Source organism: Hyperolius riggenbachi, chromosome 1, assembly GCF_040937935.1.
Source record: "Hyperolius riggenbachi isolate aHypRig1 chromosome 1, aHypRig1.pri, whole genome shotgun sequence".
Taxonomy (NCBI): Eukaryota; Metazoa; Chordata; class Amphibia; order Anura; family Hyperoliidae; genus Hyperolius; species Hyperolius riggenbachi.
In genome coordinates, this window is record NC_090646.1 from 505,872,657 (window position 1) to 505,898,774 (window position 26,118).

General features: G+C 44.3%; 1 protein-coding gene across 1 annotated transcript in view; it reads right to left on the reverse strand.

Moving 5' to 3' along the window:
- PIWIL1 (piwi like RNA-mediated gene silencing 1) overlaps window positions 1-26,118 on the reverse strand; it is a 144,810-nt gene that overhangs the window by 62,891 nt on the left and 55,801 nt on the right. The window contains exons 8-12 of the mRNA XM_068243664.1: window positions 20,136-20,333; window positions 16,451-16,562; window positions 9,325-9,451; window positions 3,191-3,308; window positions 2,063-2,177 (exon numbers count right to left, since the gene is read on the reverse strand). Coding sequence (XP_068099765.1) covers window positions 2,063-2,177; window positions 3,191-3,308; window positions 9,325-9,451; window positions 16,451-16,562; window positions 20,136-20,333 — 670 coding nt within the window. The remainder of the gene's footprint in view (window positions 1-2,062; window positions 2,178-3,190; window positions 3,309-9,324; window positions 9,452-16,450; window positions 16,563-20,135; window positions 20,334-26,118) is intronic.

Here is a 26,118-nt window from a genome sequence, read left to right on the forward strand (position 1 = left end):
TTTTTTTTTACAAGTATTTTATTTTGGTACAAAGTATATGAAAATATTTTTATTGCTTCTCATTCAGTTTGCCGCTAAAAAAATTTGAAATCTCATAGGCCTTGGATCTCAAACACCCCAAATATTATTCTTTCGCTTGGCATGGTTAAAATGATTCCCTATATACACACTATCAGATAGCAAAGCCATAAAATGTCACCATTCTGAAAACTAGAGATCCAGGCCTACTCAGATACAGATTATAAATAACACGGCAGACTTTACTACCAGTAGCACTAAAGGCCATTTTTTCCCCCACCAAATGTAACAACGTCATCCTTTCTTATCAAAGGCCCTGGAGTGACAGAAAATGTAATACATGTCATATGTTACCATTCTGAAAACTAGAATGGGATCATCCACCGGGAGAGTTCCGCGCATGCGCAGTATGAAATTTTCTCCTACTGCGCATGCGCAAGACACTCCCGGAGGCAGGAGCATGTTCGAGGACACGTGTGGCCAGGGCCATGCAGGCGCAGTCACCGGCGACTGGCTATCAACGGAATCAAAACTAAGCTACTGCGGGGGAGCAGAGGATCGTTCCAGGACATCACAGGTACAGGGCGGCTGCAGGGGGCTGGTAGAAGCTCCATGTAAGTGAAATTCTTTATTAGTTTAGTTAAAGTTCCCTTTAGGCTAGGAACACACTGGATGCATTTGCGCGCATGATTCTACAGCGCACACGCACCCGCTTCAGCACGTGAACACTTGTAATGCCATTCTCCCCTGCGATTCTTGGGTCTCAGTCAGCTTTTCCATGAACATTTCCGGATTCATGTACTGTATACGAATGCATCATGCGGTAAAAAAGGCGAAAGTTGTGCAATTTAAAAACGTGCTGAAGTTAATGTTCCCTTTAGGCAGGGAACACACTAGACGCATTTAGCCATGAACGGAAAAAATGTGCACGTTCTACAGTCTATTGAAGTCCATAGCCTTGTGTGGGAAACGTGTGTCGTGACCGTTGACGGTTTCCTGCATTTTTAAATTGAAACTTTCTGCTTTTTCTGCACATTTACATAACGTACATGCCGTCAGAAATGCAGAAACATTCCCGGAAAAATGTATATGTTAAGCGCGAACACAAAAACCGACGGAATTGCAGGGGAAAACGGCCCTGCAAGTGTGTGCTTTCTTTTGGAGGGTGATAGGTAGCATCCTAAACAGGTATAAAATCTTAGGCAATAAAGGTGTATGTGTATTTATTACGAGAGTAAATAAAAGCCAAAGGAGCTTTATTAGGCAGAGAAAAGGCAGGAGGTGTCACAAAGTTCAAAGACCCATTAGGGCTAGTTTCCACTAGCCACCACGCGTGGCTGCGAGACGCACGGTGGCACTTCCTGCTCTGCAGGAAAGAAGACGAATCCCATGAGCCGTGCCATGCACGGCTATGGGATTCGCAGCCTCCCGCGTGAAAACTGTGGCCAGTGTCGGCCACGATTTGCCTGCGGGGAAACTCTCCGAATTTGGCCCGATTTTCGCGCTAGTGGAAACGGGCCCTTACTTTTTGACTTTCTACTTAGCAAACCAGCTCATCAATACTATAAGACTTGGTTTCCACCGTAACACTCGTGCTGGATTAGAATGTGTTGTGTAACCATTTTTCTCCTACGCAGGCATTTCAAATGCAGCCTACGGATTTCAACAGGCTGCAATTCTACATTCAAATTCACATACAGGGAAATGCTGCGATTTGGCTGCAGTGGATATTGGAAGTTAGAATGCGGTAAGACATGCAGCCATTAGACTAATTTCTATTTTACTAATCTTTTATCAATAGTAAAACATTTGATTAAGTTTATTTTCCAGGTCAGGTTTGCTTTAAGTTATGAACAATATATCAGGCATCCAGAAATCTGCAGTCTTATTGAAAAATTGTGCATTGGTCCTGCTGACATAATAAAAAAAATTAAATGGGAGAACCCTGAGTGGTGAAAAAATAAATCATAAATCGGATTAGATGTATTCACAATATATCATGGTTAAATAGAATACTTCCTTAGCACTGCATGGTAATACTTACTGCTCTAGTTGCCTGCAAAATTTTCTCAGGAGGAGCAACTCTTCCAACAAATGACAGCAGTTTTGTGTCAAAGTTGAGACCCCAGTCCCGAAGTTCTTTCTGCACACTATCATCTCTAGAAGCAAAATATGTTACAACATTGTATTTTAGTAGAACTGTGTAAGAATTTTACATAAGCATGAAGAAGCATTACTTGAAAGTAATTTTGCAGCAATTCGGGCAGGAAAATGCAAAACAGGGGGGGGGGGGTGTCAAGGGTTATACAGGATCTTTATTTAAATATAGTGTTACAAATTGTGGAAGCATGAAATTTAACAGGGCACGGGGACTTGGAAGTGACCAAGCTCACGATCGCACATCTCCTGGTCAGATAGCAAGAAGTTTTGAATCAGCACGATACCATTTATTGGACATAGCATTTAGTAAGGCTGCCACAAATATTAAGACCACCTGTTTGGCATCTAGTAAAATTACAGAATGTAGTCAGGTTTACAGTCCGTCTTGCTTTCGGGCATAGAGACTATACTCGGTACTTCCTATACTATGTTTCACTCTTTCAAACAACATGGCAAATATAGTAGTACATTAAGTTGGAAGTACCATTGTTTAGTAAGGAGTATTTTTTTAACCAACTACCTAACCCTGGTATTTATACACAAACTGGATTCATTCTACTGTATATGTTTTTTTTACCTAACACTCTAGAACAGCCTTTCTCAACCTTTTTACCTTGGAGGAACCCTGTAAATAACTTTTGGATCTCAAGAAACCCCTGCAAACAATTTTTTGGTCTCGAGGAACTCCTACATTTATTTTTCAGGAGGCATGGTCTTTAAATAGGTTATGCTTCTAATTTCACTATCTCCTATTACACTGCCACTCATTGTACTGTCTCCTGACCCCCCAATTTAGTGCTTCTTGTTACAGTACCAACTATTATAGTGTGCTCTATTATACTTCCCCGACGATGGGGTAAAATGCCAAGGAACCCCCGCAGAGTCCTCAAGGAACCCTGGTTAAGAAAGCCTGCTCTAGAACATGACAGGAAATTGGTACCCATGTTTAAGCACCAGATGAGTTTAAAAAAAAAATGGCAGTACACAAAGTCCAGATAAAATAAGTTCTTACTTGTGAATGTACTCCAAGAATTTTCCAACTTGTCTTTCTCTTTGATCTGGAGCTAGCCTGGTATGAACTGCAAGATCTTTCATGACACTGAAATCACTCCTCATTCTGTCAGTTAAACCTATGACAAAATTATTCACGCTACAATTTGCAAGACAAATAACTGTACTAGCACAAAAATAGCTCTTATGACATTTCTTTCATACAGGTATGTACAACTAGAATAAGCAATTTAACACAACCACTTGAGGACCACAGTGGACCCCCCCCCCCCCCCCCCCAAAGACCAGGCTGTTTTTCTTCATAATTGGCCACTGCAGCTTTAAGGACAATCTGCAGGGCTGCACAACACACAAAAGACACCCACCCCCCCCTTTCTCCCCACCAACAGAGCTCCTGTTCTGATCTCCCCCCTTGTGTTTTTTTTTTTTAATATTTATGTTCATGTTAATATTTATTATAAGGTCTTTTTTCCTCTTATCCCCTCCCTCCCCCCTTGGAGACTGAAGATGGGGCGGTGCTCCGTCCCCCTCCCCCCCAAGGAGATGCGCGCGATCTCCTTCAGTGGCCGGCTCCAGGACCTGACCCCAATTGGCGTTAGGTGGTATTGGGGCTGCCGCCGCGGCCACGCTCACTGGCGTGGAGTGATCTTACAGTAGTTAAACCCCCCCCCCAGATGAAAACCCAGGCCTTCTTGTTCAAGCAAGATTGGTTTGGGAACCAGAGCACTCATGGAGAAGCTGCATGCTCCAGGCTTAGCGCTGCAGACTAAGATGGATCCCTCAGAACAGGCAATGTAAAATTCTCCTGGCACGGTCCCAGATCAGCCTTTACAAAAAACAGGACCTGCACCTTGGATGGCTTTCCCACATCTGTTCTCCCCAGGCTTTTGTAGCCCGATGCTCCCCGTGCTGGGGAGGGGGGGGGGGGTGGCGTGGAAACTACCAGCTTAGCCATATATGAGATCAGAGAGCAGGTTAGTCTCATCACAGCAGGATAGCTCTTGCTCATCTCATTGCAAAGACAGGAGTGAAAACTGCAGAAGACCAATCCTCAGACGTCGGCTCTGAACATTACATGGGGAGAACGCCTAGATCCAAATGCTTCATCCAGCCCTCGTTCTCAAGCAGTCAGGCCTCTTTCACAGTGCGAAGTTAAAGTTGCATGTTAGAAAATGTTTCAACGTAGACTAACGCACAGCAATACCAAGTCTGTGTGACATTCACAGTGCACACGTTGCGTTTGTAACGTTATTAGAAAGTGCTGCATGCTGTGCGTTTAGCAATGAATCTGGTGCTTTATTGGTGTTGCACATGCTCAGTATTTTTTTTTTTAAATGTAACACATGCGCAGTTTTCATTCCATCACTGAGAAGAAAACGGAGCACCAAGAAGCGCTTAAAGAGAATCTGTATTGTTAAAAATCGCACAAAAGTAAACATACCAGTGCGTTAGGGGACATCGCCTATTACCCTCTGTCACAATTTTGCCGCTCCTCGCCGCATTAAAAGTGGTTAAAAACAGTTTTAAAAAGTTTATAAACAAACAAAATGGCCACCAAAACAGGAAGTAGGTTGATGTACAGTATGTCCACACATAGAAAATACATTCATACACAAGCAGGCTGTATACACCCTTCCTTTTGAATCTCAAGAGATCATTTGTGTGTTTCTTTCCCCCTGCAGCTATCTTCCACTGAAGTGTCAGGCTGTTTCTTCCTGCAGAGTGCAGACAGCTCTGCCTGTATGTAATTCCTCAGTATGTGAAAGCCCAGCCAGCTCAGAGGAGGATTTATCCAGCTTGTAAAAGATGAGAGAAGAGAGAAGCTGCCCTAATCTAAATAATACACAGGCAGTGTGCAGAGAGGGGGCTGGAGGGGGGAGATGCATCACAGAACCACAACACTAAAGAACTTGGCAGCCTTCCAGACACAGGCTGACAAGTCTGACAAGAGAGAGATAAGTGGATTTATTACAGAGATGGTGATAGTAAAACGTGCTGCAGTAAGCCAGAACACATTAGAATAGCTTTTGGAACTTGTAGGGTGATAAAAAACAGGATGCAATTTTTGTTACGGAGTCTCTTTAAAGTAGTCATAACACTTAAAGCAGTGTTAAAGAGACTAACAAAAATTAGCATCCTGTTTTTTTATCATCCTACAAGTTCCAAAAGCTATTCTAATGTGTTCTGGCTTACTGCAGCACTTTGTACTATCACAGTCTCTGTAATAAATCAACTTATCTCTCTCTTGTCAGACTTGTCAGCCTGTGTCTGGAAGGCTGCCAAGTTCTTCAGTGTTGTGGTTCTGCTATGACTCCCCCTTCCAGGCCCTTCTATGCACACTGCCTGTGTTATTTAGATTAGAGCAGCTTCTCTCTTCTCTCTTATCTTTTACAAGCTGGATAAATTGTCCTCTGAGCTGGCTGGGCTTTCACATAGTGAGGAATTACAGACAAGGGCAAAGCTGTTTGCAGGAAGAAAAGAGCAGCCTGAAACTTCAGTGCATGAGAGATGCAGGAGGAAAGAAACACACAAATGATCTCTTGAGATTCAAAAGGAAGGCTGTATACAGCCTGCTTGTGTATGGATGTATTTTCTATGTGTGGACATACTGTACATCAACCTACTTCCTGTTTTGGTGGCCATTTTGTTTGTTTATAAACAAACTTTTTAAAACTGTTTTTAACCACTTTTAATGCGGCGAGGAGCGACGAAATTGTGACAGAGGGTAATAGGAGATGTCCCCTAACGCACTGGTATGTTTACTTTTGTGTGATTTTAACAATACAGATTCTCTTTAAAGAACGCATAACGTCTAGGTAGAAGAAATTACAGGACAGGCTGAAAAAGCAATAAGTCACTCAAGCTCTCAGTCACATTAACATTTGTCACACTGAGGACTTTAAAAAATGGAAATTGTTGAAACAATATCTGAATTAGGAGGGTTCCTGTAGCACAAAAACATTTGCCAGCAGTCGGTACAATCCGATTGAAATTCGGTGGGCCCACAGTGTCCTCAATGTTTAGACCCAGCTTACTCCAGGATCATCATCTGCAGTTCACCATTATAAAGGTAAGAGGAAATTATGGCCACCGCTAGAAACCAGGTTGTGCCAAGCAAGAGCCAAAGTTTAACCTTCAAGCTCTTCCTTGGATACACAATAACCAGGTGCCCTCCACCGGCTAAATACCTTTCTTGTCACAACAGGTTGTGTCTATTTGGCATTTAAGATTCTTCTTAAGTTTGACAATCCTGCATTTCCTCCAGGTCTGCTCCATAACTTATCTTTCTCAAGAGACTTTTGGCCTTAAGTCAGGCACTAAATTTCTGATTCTCCACGAGGTTCTCGTTACTTGGTGAGGGGATCATTTATGTGAAGGGCTCGTTTCCACCATAGCGAATCCGCATGCGGCGACGAGATGCGGATTCGCTTGTTACACTGAAGTGGCCGGGGCTGTTTCCACATGTGCGGCGTGCGGGAGCGATTTGGCGGCGGGCCAAATCTGCACGACGGGACCCACAGAATTCGCCTGCGTCAGGAATCCGTGCGAATCGCCGCTAATGTATTTAATAGTAAAAACGCATGCGTTTGTTACATGCGTTTTTACCCGCGATTTCGCACCTTTTTCAATGTTATTTTGCCCTGGCAGTGTCATGGTTAATTTTGCATGGCACCCTGCCATGCGAAATCGCACGCGAAATCGCGGGTGGAAACGCATCCGCATGCGTTTTTACAAGCGTCGGAATGCCGGCGAAATCGCGTCGCAACAGTGGAAACGAGCCCTTACTTGGAGGCAAGAGCAGCTCAGCAGATGGTGAATCGGTTTCAGGCTGAAATCAATTCACAATCTGTTTGCAGTAAAGGCAGCCATACGATCCCTCTCTGATCAGATAGGGATCTGTCAGCTGGTCGATCTAATGGCACATCGACCAGTGTATGGCCACCTTAAGGGCCATCGATCTGCTACCAGCAGCAGATTGACCTAGATCTTCCATCCTGTCAGATAGATCAAATCCATCGAAATTGATCACAAATCGATTTCCGGTTGATCGATTGATAGCTGAAATCGACCAGTGTATGGGCCCCTTTAGATGTCTCCTTTACTATAGGGACTACTGATGGTCAATCTGTTTTAGCTAGGACAATGTCCAAAGAGATAGGGTTTGTTTACATTGTATACAAAGCAGATGGCACAGCTTAAAGGGAATGTAAAGTGAGAGCGATATGGATGCAGCCATATTTATTTCCTTTTAAAGAATACCTACTGCCTGGCTGTGCTGTTGATCCCCTGCCTCTTATTTTTAGCCATAGACCCAGAACAAACATACAGGTCAGCGGTTTCTGACAAACAAGATTTTCTAGAGATACTTGTTTCAGATGTGTGATTAAGACACTACTGAAGCCAAAGATTTGCAGGCCTGCCAGGCAACTGGTAATGATTAAAAAGGAAATATATATGGTAGCCGCCAAATGCCTCTGACTTCCCTTTAAAAAAGGACAACTGTAAGAAGATTGATATGGAGGCTGCCATATTTCTTTCCTTTTTAAACAATACTAGTTGCCCGGCAGCCCTGCTAATCTATGTGGCTGCAGTAGTGTCTGAATAACACCAGAAACAAGCTAGTCTTGTCAGATCTGACAATGTCAGAAACACCTGATCTGCTGCATGTTCCTTCAGGGTCTGCGGATAAAAGCATTTGAGGCAGAAGATCAGCAGGATAGCCAGACAACTGGTATTGCTTAAAAGGAAATATAGCAGCCTCCATATTCCTCATTACAGTTGTCCTTCAAGGGGATGCAAATACCAGGACAAAATAAGAATTTTCTTCAGAGGCTCATTTACACCTAAACAGTACAGTGAACAATACAGATTCCCTGAAGAAGCCTTACTCCAAAAATATGTTCGCAGCTTGAAATTGTCCAAAAGATCTTGGTATCCTAAACCATTCAGAGGTCCTCTCACTGTAACTTATTATCTTGGTATCCTAAAGCAGGGGTCCCCAACCTTTTTCAGCCTGGGGACTACTATCCAGACCAAACTGGGGAAGGGTGTTTGGAGTGTATAGGTTCCCCCTATGTAGGGGATCTAGGTATAGGTGCCCCTGTATAGGTAGCCAGTATAGTTGCCCTTGTATAGGGAGCATAGTTGCCCCAGTATAGGGAGTATAGTTACCCTTGGTGCCTGCTCCCCCCCCTGCTTGTGTTACCTTATGAGCTGGCGGCTGCTTCCTCTTATATTCCCAGATTGGCCCCTCTCCTCCTTTGACAGCAGCACATCCTGCAGCTGCGGTGAAGAGGAAGACAACAGGACACTGGTTCCCATGGTAACGGCGATATACATCGCCGCTACAGGAAGACGCCGTTCTGCTTCCTTCCTGTTCACAGCAGCCGCAGCTGGAGCATGGAGAAAGGGCCAATTGGAAAATATAAAAGGAAGCAGCCGCCAGCTCGGTGGCCACAGGGAGAGAGGCAAGACCCGCGGAACGGCAGGAAACAGCCCAAGGACCTGCAGTGGGCAGCGGAAGCATTCAGAGGTCCTTTCACTGTAACTAATGGGCAAAGCACATCTTCTGAAAAGAAACCCCACACCATAATCTTTCCTCCCCCAAACTTTACGTTTGGCACAATGCAGTCCGAAAGAGAAGTGTTTTATTTCTACATAGAACTTGTCTCCACTGCTCGAGTCAAGAGGGAAAGCACTTTACATCAAATTTGGCACTTGGTGAGAGAATGATGCAGCTGCTCAGCCACACTCATTCCATGAAGCTTTCCATGCACCGTTCTTAATCGTATCTAAAAACTATACGAAGTTCTTAGGTCTGTAGCTATTGAGGTTTTTTTCTTTATGTGGCAATTCCTGTGGAGTATTCGGCAGTGAGGAAATTTTATAAATGGACTGCACTGCACAGGTGACAAAAAAAAAAAAAAAAAGTAGATTAAATGCTGACTAGTGTCCCACTTCAATACTAAAGAGCGTGACTAATCTTACTATTCCAGGCTCTATAGACAGGGAATGAAGCCCTAAAAAGTCATCTCTAAATAAATAAAAAATAACCGCATCAAAATTGCCACTTCTGGTTTCTTCTAAGCTAGCTATGGACTTGTTTTGTAATTGTATTTAAAGCAGATCTAATACCTGTTAGAAAGCAGAACTCTGGAATCAAAACTACAGCAGTAGGTTGTGTTCCAGGTGGTCCTCTTGCTCTTTTAGGATTGTGGATAACAGCAGGTTGTTTCATATCTGTGATCTGTTTGTTATATTGCTATAGAAAAAAAACAAACAAAAAATGAAAACAAAAAAGCAGATTAATGAAAGCCATCGCAGTTCCTAGCACATTTTACAGTTTATAAATGGCATTAATATAACCATTAACACTTAAATACTAATGAGCAAAAAATGGGAACAAAAATTGTTCAGAGTGAAGCCGGGGCTCTACTGAATAATTAACAGCTGCTGGTTAACTGCATCAGGTCCTACAAGTTTCCAAATTTTGCATCCTGTATGCAGCTACAGTCATGGCCAGAAATATTGGTACCCTTTCATTCATGTCAGAAAAAATGGTTTTTCTCCCAGAAAATTGATGCAATTACAAATTGCAACATAAGACTTGGTAGCACACCATTTACAGAAGTTGATGTAATCCCCTTCTTTTATGGACCACTCTTCCTTTGCCAGCTGCTTCCAGGACTCACAGATTGAAAGGGTTCCTTCTCCCAAATACGGTTTTAAGATCTCTCCAGATGCTCTTTGCGATTTGGATCTAGGCTGATTGGCCACTTGAGAACTCTCCTTCGCTTTGCCTTAACCTCCCTACCTTTATAAAAAATTGCTGCGCACGGCAGGGAGGGTGTTTTTTGGCATTTTTTTTTTTTTTTGTAGCATGTAGCTAGCCTAGAGCTAGCTACATGCTTCCCCCCTCCCTGCGGCGTCCCCCCGAATGCGCCGATTGCCGCCGGCGCATTTACCCATCCGGAAATCCCGTTCTGAACGGAATTTCCAGGAGGGCTTCCCCCGTCGCCATGGCGACGGGCGCGATGACGTCACCGACGTCAGAGGGAGTCCCCGAACCACCCCTCGACGCTGCCTGGCACTGATTGGCCAGGCAGCGCACGGGTCTCGGGGGGGGGGGGCACCCTCTGATGCGGCGGGTTGTGGCGAATCGGCGCGGAGCGGCGGCGATTGTAAGTTACACGCAGCTAGCAAAGTGCTAGCTGCGTGTAACAAAAAAAATTATGCAAATCGGCCCAGCAGGGCCTGAGGAATCCTCCGCGGCAGGTTACCCCGAGCTGAGCTCGGGATAACCGGCAGGGAGGTTAAAGGGAACCTAAACTGAAAGGGATATGGAGGTCTCCTTTTAAACAATACCAGTTGCTTGGCAGTCCTGTTGATCTCTTTTGTGGCAAAAGTGGCTGAATCACACACCTGAAACAAGAATGCAGCTAATCCAGTCTGAAATCAGTCAGAGCAACTGATCTGCATGCTTGTTCAGGGGCTGTGGCTAAAAAATATTAGAGACACAGGATCAGCAAGAGAGTCAGGCAACCGGTATTATTTTAAAAGGAAAAGTCCATATAGTTCTCAGTTTAGGTTCCCTTTAAAGGGAACCTAAACTGAGAAGGAGAAGGATTTTTCCTTTTAAAATACCAGTGGCCTGACTCTCCTGCTGATCCTGTGTCTAATACTTTCAGCCACAGCCCCTCAACAAGCATGCAGATCAGGTGCTCTGACTGATTTCAGACTGGATTAGCTACATGCTTGTTTCACGTCTGATTCAGCCACTACTGCAGCCAAACCGTTCAGCAGGACTGCCAAGCAACTGGTATTGTTTAAAAGGAAACATCCCATGTCCCTCTCAGTTTAGGTTCCCTTTAATACTTTTAGCCATAAAACCTGAACAAGCATGCAGATCAAGTGCTCTGACCAGATTAGACACATGCTTGTTTCAGGTGTGTGATACTACAGCAGCCACAGAGATTGTTTGGACTTGTCCCAATTCGCCAAAAGCAGAGACTGGAGATTTCTGCCGTGGTGTTGGGCCCAGGTGACCGCCGGAATGGATGCTGAGAATAGCCCTAGTACTCACATGATCTGGCGGAGGGAACTCCTCTCCTGGCTGCATAACAATTTTACTTCCCTTGAAATCTTTGCAATTTTCTCGAGTGGTAAGTAAATTTTCCCTTCTATTGAATTTTTACTGTACCCCAAAAATATAGTCTCCTGTACTGGATCTAGGGCTGATTTCTCGTAATTTATCATCCATCCAACCTGGCATAAAAGGGTGATCACCGTATCTCTGTGAGATTTGGTCAGAGTAGTTTCTGCAAAAATGAGATCGTCCAGATACGGGACTATCGCTATTCCCTGCAATCTCAAAATCTTCATGACTTCTGCTAACACTTTTGTAAAGATTCGGGGTGCCGAAGCTATCCCGAAGGGCAGGGCTTGAAATTGGAAATGTCGAATTTGGCAATGAGACTTGATCGCGAACCTTAAAAAAAAAAACAAAAAAACTTTTGATGGCTGGAAAAAAAGGGAATGTGCAGATAGGCGTCGCGAAGGTCTATCGACACAAAATATTCCTTGCCCTGTAATGGAGCTCTCACTGAATAAATGCTCTCCATCCTGAACTTCTTGTATGTCAGAAATGGATTGAGAGACTTCAGATTCAGAATTAATCTGAACTCTCCATTTGCTTTTTTCACTAGGAAAACATGGGAATAGTAACCCTGGAATACTTCTTCCTGGGGTACTGGTATTATAACTTTCTTCTCTAAAAGTTTCTGAATCTCTATCTCCAGACCCTTGGCCTTTTCTGGGTCCTTCGGAATTGGATTCACAAATTTCTTTGCGGAGGGGGGCTTGAAAACTGAAGTCGATAACCCATTTTTATAATCTGAAAAACAAAAAGGATCGGGATCTAACTTCTCCCATTCTGTCCGAAAATAAATTAGCCTCCCTCTACCGGTAAACCGTCATTTACTAGGTTTTGGGGGCTCAGTCTTTCCGAGAGTGAACTCCCCTTTACCCTTCCCTCTGGGAAAGGACCACTTCCTCTGCACATTCCTATTTTTTGGAAGATTGGAGTCCTGTTTCTTAGGGACAAAGGGTCGTTTCCCCTTAAAACTTTTCTTTTTGTTTGGGAATGGTTTCCCTTTTTCTGCCGAACGGGATAACACTTCCTCTAGACCAGACCCTAACAAGAGATTACCCTCAAAAGGGATGGAACATAATCTGTTCTTTGAGGTCTGGTCCACTTCCCAGGTCTTCAGCCACATTGCCCTCCTGGCTGAGTTAACAAGAGCCGTAGTACGCGCAGAAACACGAATCAGTTCCGTAACTGCATCCACTAAAAAAGCGACGGCTTTAACCACCCTGGCGTTCTATTAAGATCGCCAGGGCGGCTGCGGGAGGGTTTTTTTTTTTAAATAAAAAAAAAAAAAAATTTCATGCAGCCAACTGAAAGTTGGCTGCATGAAAGCCCACTAGAGGGCGCTCCGGAGGGGTTCTGATTGCCTCCGGCGATGAGCGGCCTTCCGTGTTTTGCTTACTTCGTCGCCATGGCGACGAGCGGAGTGACGTCATGGACGTCAGCCGCCTCCGATCCAGCCCTTAGCGCTGGCCGGAACTATTTGTTCCGGCTGCGCAGGGCTCAGGTGGCTGGGGGGACCCTCTTTCGCCGCTGCTCGCGGCGGATCGCCGCACAGCGGCGGCGATCAGGCAGCACACGCGGCTGGAGTGCCGGCTGCGTGTGCTGCTTTTTATTTCATCAAAATCGGCCCAGCAGGGCCTGAGCGGCACCCTCTGGCGGTAATGGACGAGCTGAGCACGTCCATACCGCTAAGGTGGTTAAGAACCACCGGCAAGGAAGCCGCATAATCCTTAATTGGAGCGCCCTTAGAATTTGGATGGATAATCTTATCGATCAGATTTCTAAGATTTCGGGAAATGCAGGTGGCTGAAATACCAGGAATGAAACCAAAGGCCGCTGATTCCCAAGCTTTCTCGAGAAGGGCATCAATTTTCTTATCCATAACATCTTTGAGAACACCTGTGTTCTGGAGTATGCCTCACACAAAGCGGGAATTCAAAACAGAAGACCCAGACTGTATAGCAGTATAACTCCACACTGATTTATAAACCTCCACAGGCAGTTTACTCGATGAAATAATGACTCCAAGTATAATCTGTAGTATCTTTACTTGTGTTGAAAGCATACAAAGATGTTTTTTAGAGCATATTCATAGGTAAAAATACGATGAGACTACAAGCACAGCAGGATCTCCTCACTAACTGAACTCAACTGTTGCAGAAACATCTAGACAAGGCTGTTGAGCAGGGAGTTACAGTTGGGAAATGCTAAATAACTAAATCTTGCAGGGGGACTGGAATATACTAATACAAAGAATATAAATAATGTTAAATAACATTGAGGACGCAGGTTGTGCTGTCACAACAGCCTCCTTTAAAGGATAGATCAGAGTCTTTCGAATATTGAGACAGGGATGAGTCTAGTTTAGGACATTTAGTCCATTTGTCAATTTCTGACTGAGAAAAGGGAAATTTGCTCTTTGTTGACTTGGGAATAAACAGCGGCCTCTCAGGATTTTGCCACTGGGAAGTAAGAATATCCTGCAAGGTTTTATGGATAGGGAAAACTCTGCCTGAAGATCGACCCAATCCAAGATACACTTGATCCTGAGGAGTTATTTCCGGAACAGATTCCTTGATCTGTTCCGTGGTGTACACAGCCTTAAGTAACTCAGAAGATTCATCAGAAGAAAATAAAAATCTAGGAGTTTTTGCCCCATCATCCCCCTCAGAACCCTCTGACGGAGGCTGCTCCCCCTCCTCCTGGGATACTGACACTTCCTCTTCTTCCTCCTCAGCTCCTAAAAACATCAGAAAAGGAGTGATGGGATAGAGCACCGGAAGAGGGTCCCGGCAGAGATTCATTATCTGGCTGCACCAAGGACTCCTTAAATTTGTCTAACGTTTCTTGCATATTCTTGTTAACTGTATCCATAACCTCTTTCAGAATATTGGAAGTCTGGGAGGCCACAATAGCATCTATACAAGCCTGACACAAATTTCTCGGGGCTTTTAAGGCTATTTTACTATTACATAAACTACATCTCTTATATTTAGGCTGGTTGGATGTAGTAGTAGTAGTATGCGCTTTGAGTCCCACGGGAGAAAAGCGCTTTACAAATGTTATTTGTTATTTGTTGTTGTAGTAGTAGTAGTAGTAGTAGATTTAGGCTCAGATTTTGTCTGAATAAAAACAAAAAAGGACAAGATACTGAGATGCCATCCCATACAATCAATGCAATTGCGGTAGTAGGAAAACATATCCTCCAACTGGAGGCTTACCCCACTGGACCCTGATGGCAGGACCTGCGAAGAGGATCTGGGAGCAGAGCCCGCCGCCTCAGATTCACGCTGCTGCTGAGGCTGCTCTCCCCTCTGAGACTGCGACATCCTCACCGCTGTGCCGCTTGCACGCTGTTTCACTTCCTGGTTCTCCAAAGTTCCTCCTCCACGCCCGCCTGACATCAGCCGGTTACGCGACCTCTGACTCACTTCCGGCGTTAATCAGCTGCTCGGATGCGCCTTGCAGAGCCGGCGTCTGATGGAGGAGGCGCGGTGTAGCGGCTATACACTACACAGAAGCCGAACACCGCACAAGTAAACTGAGGTCTGCAGTCCGCGTTGCCTCCTGCTACCCGCTCCAACTGCCTGTGCCTCCTGTCTACATCAAACTCACCCTCTGGTGAGTACAACAAAAAAAAACAAAAACCGGGAGCTTTGCTTCTTAGGTGTTTCCGTGGCGGAAACACAGATGAACTGAGGATGGAGGGTGGGCGGGGGCTTTTAATCTTCTTGGATTTGTGTTTCCACAGATCCTGGGCGGGACCGGATCTCAGGTTGTCCCGGATGACAATTAGAGAAAATAAAATAAAAACAGAACCAACACCACCCCCAACGTGATCAGCTCTGTGACCCTCCAAAAAGTAACAGGGCATAAAGAAGTACCGTATACACATTACCACAGGCGAGGTGGTGGTCTTGGCAGATAATCTGGTAAGTGTACCGGTTTTAAGTAAACCAGAGAATAAGAAATATTACAAATCTATACTTACCCGGGGCTTCCTCTAGCCCCATAAGCACGAGAGTCCCTTGCCGCCGTCCTGCGGTCTGCCGTTCAGCCTCAATTAGCACTGGTAACTGGCTTAGTCGCAGCAGTCCAGGTCTACTGCATATGAGTGAGAGGTCCCAGACTGGACCCGACTGAACCTGTTCTCAGGGCTGATCGCAGCTCAACTGCAGACCGTGGGAGGACGGCGAGCAACTCTCACATGCTTATGTCCCTTTTTCCCACTTCAGTTGTCCTTTAAAGAGACACTGATGCGAGACTAAATCTCACTTCAGCACTCATATATAGCAGGGGCACGTGTGCCCCTGCTAAAACGCCGCTATCCGGCGGCTGCACGAGGGTCCCTTCACCCCCAACCCACCCCCCCCCGCAAAAGATGGTCGGAAAGTTGGTCGTACATTTCTTTCTTCCTGGAGGCAGGGCTAACGGCTGCAGCCCTGCCTCCAGTCGCGTCTATCAGACGCGCATCGCCGCCTCTCCCCTGCCCCTCTCAGTGAAGGAAGAAAGAGAGGGGCGGGGGAGAGGCGGAGATATGCGCTGACAGACGCGCGTGGGGCAGGGCTGCGGCGGTTAGCCCTGCCCCAACCCGGAAGCGCTCCCCCGCTGTACGAAGGGGATTTGGGGGGACAGGGACCCCCGTTAAGCCGCGGGATAGCGACGTTTTAGCAGGGGCACAAGTGCCCCTGCTATATATGAGGTCTGAAGCGAGATCTATTCTCGCTTCAGACTCTCTAAGATCCCTATGCAGTGTCACGCTCGATCCTGATTGGCAGCACAAATTGAAGCGGTGTATAAACCTTTACTGTTTTGATGACATATTGCTAAAATTATGTATTTCATACACATCAATACTATTTGCTGAAGAGTTTAGGTTTTATCATCTGGAAATGGCTATCCTTGCCATTCTGAGATGACTCTGATGAAGGTTGAAAATTCCACCCAGATTTTTTTTTAATCCAGGCCAGGATTTCTAGGTCCTAGGTTTCCCCAGCCTTGCAGATTTATCATAAAAACAATTCAGCAAAAAGGGAGACATTCACCCCCCCCCCCCCAAAAAAAATAAACCAAACGAACAGCTGAGCAGGCTTCTTATTGAAAAGGACGTACTGTTTTGTAGTATTCAATAAAGCTGATTTCACTCCCATCTGACTTCTTAAATGTAGATTCTGGAGTGAACTCCCAGTTGAGATCATCAATGCGGTAAGTTCGATTGTTGTACCTGTAGTTAAAGACAGAAAATTATTTTAAAGCTGGTGGAATAAAAAAAAATAAAAAAATCATCCTTTACATTTCCCTGTGAATGTGGTTGTAACAGTGTCAAAAACTGGGTTGTGTAAAACTGAAGACATTCACTTCTGCTGGGCCAAGCAGAAAAAAACATGCGTTATCGCTTCCAATAGACACCTGTAGCAAGTGTATTTCCTCTGCGTTAGTCAGACACTGGGTAACGGTTTATCTTACTCCATACAACATGCATTTGCACAGGGGAAGCAGTGAGGGGCTGGTGACAGGTAGGAAAATCAGGCAGAGGGAAGCCCAGGAGACAGAACCAGCAAAGGAAGGATTGTGGCTGGCACATTTTCAAATAAAACATTCAGGACAGCCACAACAACATTACCATCACGTTACACTGGACTCCATGCATGAGCCACACTGCTTTCTCAGATCAACATCAAGGAATAGAAGAGAAAACAAAAAACAACAACAACAAAAAAACAAATAAAAACACTTTAGGCTGCATTTAGGTTTTTCTTTGCAGATCTCTGGGTTGGGGTGTGTGCCTGTGTTGATCACTCAAAAACACCTTGACTGATTTCAACAAAACTTGCCATACAGATCACTTAGTACCTGGGACAGTATGTTCTGGGTTTCATGTTCCCCCTGCACACCTGGGCGGAACCACAAATATCCAATCAGATTTGACCCATTCATGTCAATGGAAAAAAATAATTTAAAAAAATGTAAACCGCTGCCATTCTCACAGCAATAAAGCCAAAGTCCCCAAACTTAGCACAGTTGGTCACTTGGTGACAAAGGTGAAAGATTCAAAGAAAAGTGGTTACTGGTTGCCTCTGAAGAAGCAGGTTTTGTCCTGTGAAACGACGTTAGGCATTTCACTTTGTATGTCATGCGGTTTGGGGATGCATTAAAGGTTTACTAAGCATACTGCTGCTGCTGGTGCCCGGATACTTTCTGTTCTAAAGTTTATGGATCAAAGAAAAGTGGGCGGAACAAAACAGCCAATCAAATTTGAGCAATTCATTTTTAATGGGGGAAAAAAAAAAATGTAAATTGTAGCCATTCTTGGACTTATCGCAGGGTTTTCAAACTTGCACACTTGGTCAGTGGGATTAATATCCAGGAAGTGGGTGGAGCCTACAACAGACAATGAAAAAAAAATTCACCTATTTTCAAGGGGAATATTTAAACTGCTGCCACTCTCCCACTGTTAATGGCAGAGGCCTAAAACCTGGTACAGTCAGTCATTGGATGACTGGGGTTCAAATACACTAAAACGGGCGAAGCCACTATCAGCCAATCAGATTTCATTGCTGGATAATCTGCTTCCATTTACACATTTTTGATGCCAGGAACTCGAAAACTCACAAACTTAGTCATTGACCGACTGTGTCAAGGTTACAAAAAGTGGGAGAAGCTGAACATTTCACTGGAAAAATGTAACCTGCAGCCATTCTTACACTTTTAATAGCAGGGGTTCACAAATTGACCTGTGATACAATCATGAAGCGTGGTACTACTGGTTGAAAAGCCCTGCATTAAAAAATTGCATTTGTGTCAAAACTGTAGTAATTTTTGCATTAGCTTTTTATATTCCCTTCTATTCCTGTTGTAGATCATATAAAAGTAGTGATTCCTTGTAATCAACTCTTTTCCCCACTTAAAGAGAACCTGTACTGAGTAAAATTATTTAAAAAAAGCACATGAGGTAACTTCAAATGAACATTACATAGTTACCTTGCCATCAGTTCCTCTCAGAAGCTCACCATTTTCTTCTTACAGTGATCCCTTCCAGTTCTGACAACATTTTGTCAGAACTGAAATATATCAGTTGCTGTCAGTTACAGCTGAGAGGAGAACTGATGTATCCATGTTTCCCTATGGCTCAAGTGGGCAATGTTACAGTTTAACTGTGTGCTGACCAGAAAGCTGTTATGGTGTAATGGCCATTTTCAAAATGGAGGACGGAAAATTACATTGATCACAGTGGACAAACAGGATGCAGGAGAGGAGAAAGAGATTGAGGAGTAGACTACACAGGAGGCAAGTATGACTTGTGTATGCTTATTTTGACTTTTAATTTTCAGCTCAGGTTTTCTTTAAGAAAAACTATAAAACATACCTGCACACCAAGTTTAACCTATTTTGGTTCCTGGACGTAGTTTAACCATGTGCGCTACCGCGGCCGATCGCGCGCGTGCACTCCCGGCCGCGGATTCGGTAGCCAAGGAATCAATGTATCGGGCTATGGTGCCCGATCACTGATTCCTCTCCCCCGCTGAAAAAGCGACAGCTTCTCTCGGAAGCTGTGCTTTTTCTGGCCGTTTCCTTCCCGATGAGTCACTAAGCGTGTGTTACGCTTAGAGTGACGTCATGTAAACAAACTCATGGCCGCCACCTTGTGGCCAAAAAGTAAAACAACTAAAATTTAAAAAAAATTAAAAATAACACACAATTACATTATAAAACTATACTTTACATCCCACCCTCCCAAAAATACCCAAATAAAATGTTTAATATAAAAATAAAAAACCAATACAAAAAAAAAAACATGTAAATATTTACCTAAGGGTCCAAACTTTTTAAATATCAATGTAAAGATGAAATATTTCTATATTTTTTTTATTTTAAACTTGTAAATAGTGATAGATGCAAAACGGAAAAAATGCACCTTTATTTCCAAATAAAATATTGTCGCCATACATTGTGATAGGGACATAATTTTAACGGTGTAATACCCGGGACATATGGGCAAATACAATACGTGAGTTTTAATTATGGAGGCATGTATTATTTTAAAACTATAATGGCTGAAAACTGAGAAAATGATTTTTTCCGTTTTTTTCTTATTCTTCCTGTTAAAATGCATTTACAGTAAAGTGGCTCTTAGCAAAATGTACCCCCCCAAAGAAAGCCTAATTGGTGGCGGAAAAAAAACAAGATATAGATCAGTTCATTGTGATAAGTATATCAACAAGGAGGATCGATCGGCACTAGATGACAGCTGGCTCAGGGGGTATAGAGGTGCTAACCGCTGTGCCTCCGGATAAACAACATTAAGTAAGCAGCTTGAGAAAAGAAGATCCGGGCACCAGCTTGCCAATACAGCAGTCACCTTTTTATTGCATCCCCAGCATCCCCGTAACACAAGTGAGAAAATGCCTGACAGCCGCTTCGCGGGCTAAAGGACCCGCTTCTTCAGAGGCTAATACACCTTATTGTATTAGCCTCTGAAGAAGCGGGTCCTTTAGCCCAAGAAACGGCTGTCAGGCATTTTCTCACTTGTGTTACGGGGATGCAATAAAAACGGTGACTGCTGTATTGGCAAGCTGGTGCCCGGATCTTCTTTTCTCAAGCTGCTTACTCATTGTGATAAGTAGTGATAAAGTTATAGGCTAATGAATGAGAGGTGAACATTTCTCAAGTGAAAACGATGGAACCTGAATGGGTTAAGTGGCAATAGCAGTCAACAACGTAAACGTTATTCATAACACATGTTTTTACATGCATACAGTAGATTTATGACGAATGTATAGGAAATCGGAAAACTTACTTCGTTAGTACGATTTGTCCAACCAGTTCTTTGCTACAAATCTCTCGGAAGCCCCTTGCTCCAACTTTAGAATGTATATTATACATTAAATCCAACACAGTTTCACTCCGAAGTACCTTATGGCTCACATCAATGCACAGCATAATGTTTGTCTCATATTGTAAGATGGAGGTTGTGAAGCCAGGCCAAACAGTTAAGCTAAGCAGGAGAAATCAGATACAGAATTATTACACTAGACTGCCCGTTATACCAGAGCTCACTAGAGAGGATCAACAAGACGCTAATCTTTCAACGTGTAAATTGAATGCTAACTGTATTCAGTTTCAAACTGTCAATTAAAATTAGCATGTAAATGCACTGGATTGGCTGCATGCAATTTGTTCTGTGACGCTGCTCTATCCGCACTCCCCGGCTTTGTGGCACACACAACGGCACTACTTAAAGCGGAATATAACCCTGCATTTCAACTTTGCTCTAAAACATTATTTACAGTATATTATATGCAACCAGCAATTTTTTTTTACTAGACCAGCATTGGAAGGGTTACACAAGGCTTTAAAGTTCCTTTAGATTTCTGCAGACGCATCCGAAGCTGAAATAGATACATTTTGTTTACATAATGTATCTAAGTGTTGAATGTGACTCATCTCTCTCACTGAGAAGGAGCTTGGACGACAGCCAAAGAGTGTGTAACTGTTTATCAATAGATACATGTAACTAAATAGAATGTATCTATCTGAACTTCTTCTGCATATCTCTCCAGGACCTTTAAACCTCTGTGTTTAACCCTTCCAATGCTGGTCTAGTAAAAAAAAATGCTTTTTGCATATAATATGCTGTAAATAATATTTTAGAGCAAAGTTGAAATGCAGGGTTATATTCCGCTTTAAAAAGGAGTCATCATGGGAAAAAGGCTAAAATAAGTGGTACTTACCGGGGGCTTCCTCCAGCTCCAAGGACTACTGCGCAGCCCGCTCCGGCGCACGTGGTGGTGATTGACAGCGCCGCTCACGCAGGCGCAGTACAGAGCGACCTGGAGGTCGCTCTGACGTCATCGCCGTGGCCGGGACGGACCTGCGGTGAACGGATGCGGGCAGAGCTGCGGCGAGGGACGTCCTGGGGGCTTGGAGCTGGAGGAAGCCCCCGGTAAGTACCACTTATTTTAGCCCTTTCCCCCTGAAGACTCCTTTAAACTGCACATGCATGGGACAAAGAAGATCAGGTTCAAAGGTTTCCCAACTACTTGTGGTCGCAGCCTATAGCAGGGCATATTGTGGTGAAACAGAACATCACGGGGGCAACTGAGGCAGCAATTCTGGCATGGACACATTAAACATACCATATAAGGGATCCATTTAATGAATTTTTTTCTAAGTGGATGCTAGGTGCCTTTCTTTGCTTAACCCACAAGCGGCTTCAATAGAGTTATTATGTTTGAGGTAAGTGCACGGCTTTTGACCTCAGTCAGCAGAGCTCGTACTGCAAATTCTTGGAATGTTTTGAACTCTACCTGCTAACAGAAACAAAGCAGAAGTCTTCTATTGACTCACACTGCCCTCTAGTGACAAGTGGCTATAAATACACACTACAGCATTTAGTAGCAAACAGATGCAAAATAAGGGGGGGGGGGTGCTAAAATTGGCCTGGAGCACTTGCAAGCTTCTAAATAGATTGGCTGCCAAAGGATTAAAGGGAACTTGAGGTGGGAGAGATATGGAGACATGTATTTCTTTTAAAACAATGCAAGTTGCACGACTGCCCTGCTGATCCCCTTCCTCTAATAGCCACAATCAAGCACGTAGATCACGTGCTCTGACCGAATTACATACTGTACATGCTTATTTTGTGTGTGTGTTCAGAAACTATTGAGGCCAGAAAGATCAGCAGAACTGCCAGGCAACTGTCATTAGTGTCTAACGTTTTTATTAACCACTTAAAGAGACTCTGAAGCGAGAATAAATCTCGCTTCAGAGCTCATAAATAGCAGGGGCACGTGTGCCCCTGCTAAAACGCCGCTATCCCGCGGCTAAACGGGGGTCCCTTCACCCCCCCTCCCACCCCCCGCAAAAGTGTGTCGTAGAAAGGTCGCAGAATTTCCCTTCCTGGAGGCAGGGCTAACGGCTGCAGCCCTGCCTCCAGTCGCGTCTGTCAGCGGCGCATCGCCGCCTCTCCCCCGCCCCTCTCAGTGAAGGAAGACTGAGAGGGGCGGGGGAGAGGCGGAGATACGCGCTGACAGACGCGCGTGGGGCAGGGCTGAGGCGGTTAGCCCTGCCCCAACCAGGAAGCGCTCCCCGGGTGTATCGAGGGGGATTTGGGGGTGAAGGGACCCCCGTTAAGCCGCGCTATAGCGGCGTTTTAGCAGGGGCACACGTGCCCCTGCTATTTATGAGGTCTGAAGCGAGATTTATTCTCGCTTCAGACTCTCTTTAAAGAGACACTGAAGCGAAAAAAAAAATATGATATGATTTGTATGTGTAGTACAGCTAAGAAATAAAACATTAAGATCAGATACATCAGTCTAATTGTTTCCAGTACAGGAAGAGTTGAGAAACTCCAGTTATCTCTATGCAAACAAGCCATTAAGCTCTCCGACTAAAGGCTCATACACACATCAGACTATAGTCTTTGGAAAATGAGAGATCACAGACCAATCTTACCACCCTTCATGTAGTATGAGAGCCATACTCTACACAGTCTTTTCTATGGAGCTGAACTCCACATCAGAAAAAAATCTTTGCAAGATGCTGCACACACAGATTCTGTACAGACACAACACATCAGTATCTGCAAAAGATCTGTTCCTGCTAAAAATCCATTCCTGCAAATTGCAATGATAGACTATGAGATCTGCAGATCATCATACACACATGATTTAACTGACATTCATCTGCAGATCAAGCAATCATCTGCAGATCTGAAAATCCATCCTGGTGGATCTGATCTGCAGATGAATGTCAGTTAAATCATGTGTGTATGATGATCTGCAGATCTCATAGACTATCATTGCAATTTGCAGGAATGGATTTTTGGCAGGACCAGATCTTTTGCAGATACTGATCTTTTGTGTCTGTACAGCATCTGTGTGCAGCATCTTGCAAAGATTTCTGTCTGATGTGGAGTTCAGCTCCATAGAAAAGACTGTGTAGAGTATGGCTCTCATACTACATGAACGGTGGTAAGATTGGTCTGTGATCTTTCATTTTCAAAAGACTATGGTCTGATGTGTGTATGTGGCCTAAGTTAGGCCTGAAACACACCAGAGGAGTTTTTCTGAGCGTTCTGAGTTTTTAAATCGGCTGCTAATGTTATCCTATGTGTCTGTGCACACTGGAGCAATGAGGTTTTGTAAAAAACCCCTTAGCATTACATTGGGAAGAGCTTTTAGAGGTTTCAAAACTCCTCTGGTGTGTTTCAGGCCGGGCCCGTTCAGACTACAAAATGCGGACCGCAACGCATGCGGACCGCAACGCATGCGGACCGCAACGCGTACGAACGCACGCATGTCCGCGTTCGTATGCGTTGCGTGGCTGATCCCATCACTGAAAAGTGAATGGGACAGCCGCGCGTTTTTTGTAAAATCTGCGTGCAGCATGCGTTCCCGGACCGCACAGGTCCGGAACGCATGCTGTGTGAACATCAGACATTGCACTCTATGCAATGTCTGATGTCCTGCGTGTCGGCCCCCCCCGCACGCGTTTCCAAAACGCATATGGAAACGCGTGTAGTGTGAACGGGCCCTAAGTCCTGGAGAGGGCTGTTATCTGACTTTTATTATCTCAACTGTAAGTGAACTGTTTACTTTTTCTCTGCTAGAGGAGAGGTCATTACTTCACAGACTGCTCTGAAAGAATCATTTTGAATGCTGAGTGTTGTGTAATCTGCACATATTATAGAATAATGCAATGTTAGAAAAAACACTATATACCTGAAAATAAAAGTATGAGAATATTTTCTTTGCTGCTAATCGTCTAGTAATTATTCATAGTACACAACCAATTCATTATATCATCTTTTTTTCCGCTTCAGTGTCTCTTTAAGGACCGGGCTATGTTTGCAGATCTGTGCTGCGTGGGCTCCTCAGCCCACAGCACAGATCATGTTGGCGCAGGGCGATCAGACTCCCCCCCCCCCCCCCCACTAGGGGAATGTGGGAATGTCCTGCTGGGGGGGGGGGGGGGGGGTGTCTGATCGCTGCTGCTCTGTGTGGATCCTCAAAGCCCTCCTCCGCAGCGATTTCCAGCCTCTCTCTCCTTCCCTCCCATGGGCGGCACAGGACGGCGATCCGTCCTGCACCGCCTCTGATAGGCTTCAGCCGAGCTCCGCGCCGTAAACAGCGGGGGTTTCTTCCCCGTGTGTTTACATTTAGCCTGCGAGTCGCGATCGGAGGTTCGCAGGCTGTTCACGGAGACACCCTCCGTGAACTGACATGGAACAGTTCCATGGAAACACCACTTCGGCCTGCCGACGCCTATCGGCCTTAGGCGGTCGTTAAGTGGTTAAATGTTCATGCTTTAGAGCCCGTTTCCACTTGTGCGGTGCGGAATCACCGCTGATTCCCCGCAACGAAATCGCATGCGGGTGCGATTCCGCATGCATATTTTACAGCGATTTCGCATAGGTTAGTATTGATGCGATTTTGATCATCTCACTGCCTGTGTGATTTAACATTAGTTCCTATGCGAAATCGCGGTAAAATACGCATACCAAAACCGCATGCGATTTCCCTATTAAATACATTAGCGGCGATTCGCATAGCGGCGTGCGAATTCTGAGGACTCTTCCGTGCAGATTTCTCCCGCACAGAAAAACACTCAGCATTACTGACAAGTGGAAACAGATCCGCATGCGGACAACGCAGGCGGATTCGCGATAGTGGAAACCTAGAAACAGTCAATGCGAATTGGAAGCTCACCCAGGGGGAGCAAAATGACAAATACAATTGAGTGATACAGTATAAACAGTAGAAAACAGGAACAGCACCGAGGAACAAAGACAGCGAGGCAAAACAGTAGGAAGGCGGTGATAATGCCTAATTTACCAGTCAGACTCAAATCCAGTAAATATGACCTGCCATTCCAGCATTATCAATCCATGGAGACCAGGTCTAGGTAAATTGCTCCATCCAGTCTTCAGAAACCATCATGCCTTGAAAGATCACAAGATATATGGCAGCCTCCATAATCATTGCACCTCGGGTTCTCTTTAACTGCATCAACTTCCCAGGAAGGTGGAGATTTGAATTTTACAATTACCGTTATTAAGCATTTATAAAGTGCAGAAATCTTCTGCAGCGCTTTACAGAGTATATAGTCTTGACAGCAACTTACAATCTAAACACTGCCAGTCATATGTCCATTGTAGTCAAGGGTCAATTTAGGGGGAGGCCAATTCACATAACTGTAGGTTTCTAAAATGTGGGATGGAACCAGTAAACCCTGAAGAATTATATTATACTGTCGGGAAAAATATACATAAAATATACATACACACAAGTTTGGGCAACTTTGTTAATCTCCATGATTTTCGTGTATACGTTTTTGGTTGTTACAATAAAAAAAAGGTCAGTTAAATATATCTTCTAGGAGACACACACAGTGATATTTGAGAAGTGAAATGAAGTTTATTGGATTTACAGAAATTGCACAAGAATTGTTTAAAGCGGAATATAACCCTGCATTTCAACTTTGCTCTAAAATATTATTTACAGCATATTATATGCAAAAAGCATTTTTTTTTTACTAGACCAGCATTGGAAGGGTTAAACACAGACGTTTCAAGTTCCGTGGAGAGATATGCAGAAGTTCAGATTGTTACATTCTATGTATCTATTGATAAACAGTTACACACTCTTTGGCAGTCCTCCAAGCTCCTTCTCAGTCAGAGAGATGAGTCATTCAACACTTAGATACATTTCTGTAAACAAAATGTATCTCTTTTCAGCTGCCGAGTCTGCAGAAATCTAAAGGAACTTTACCCTGTGTAA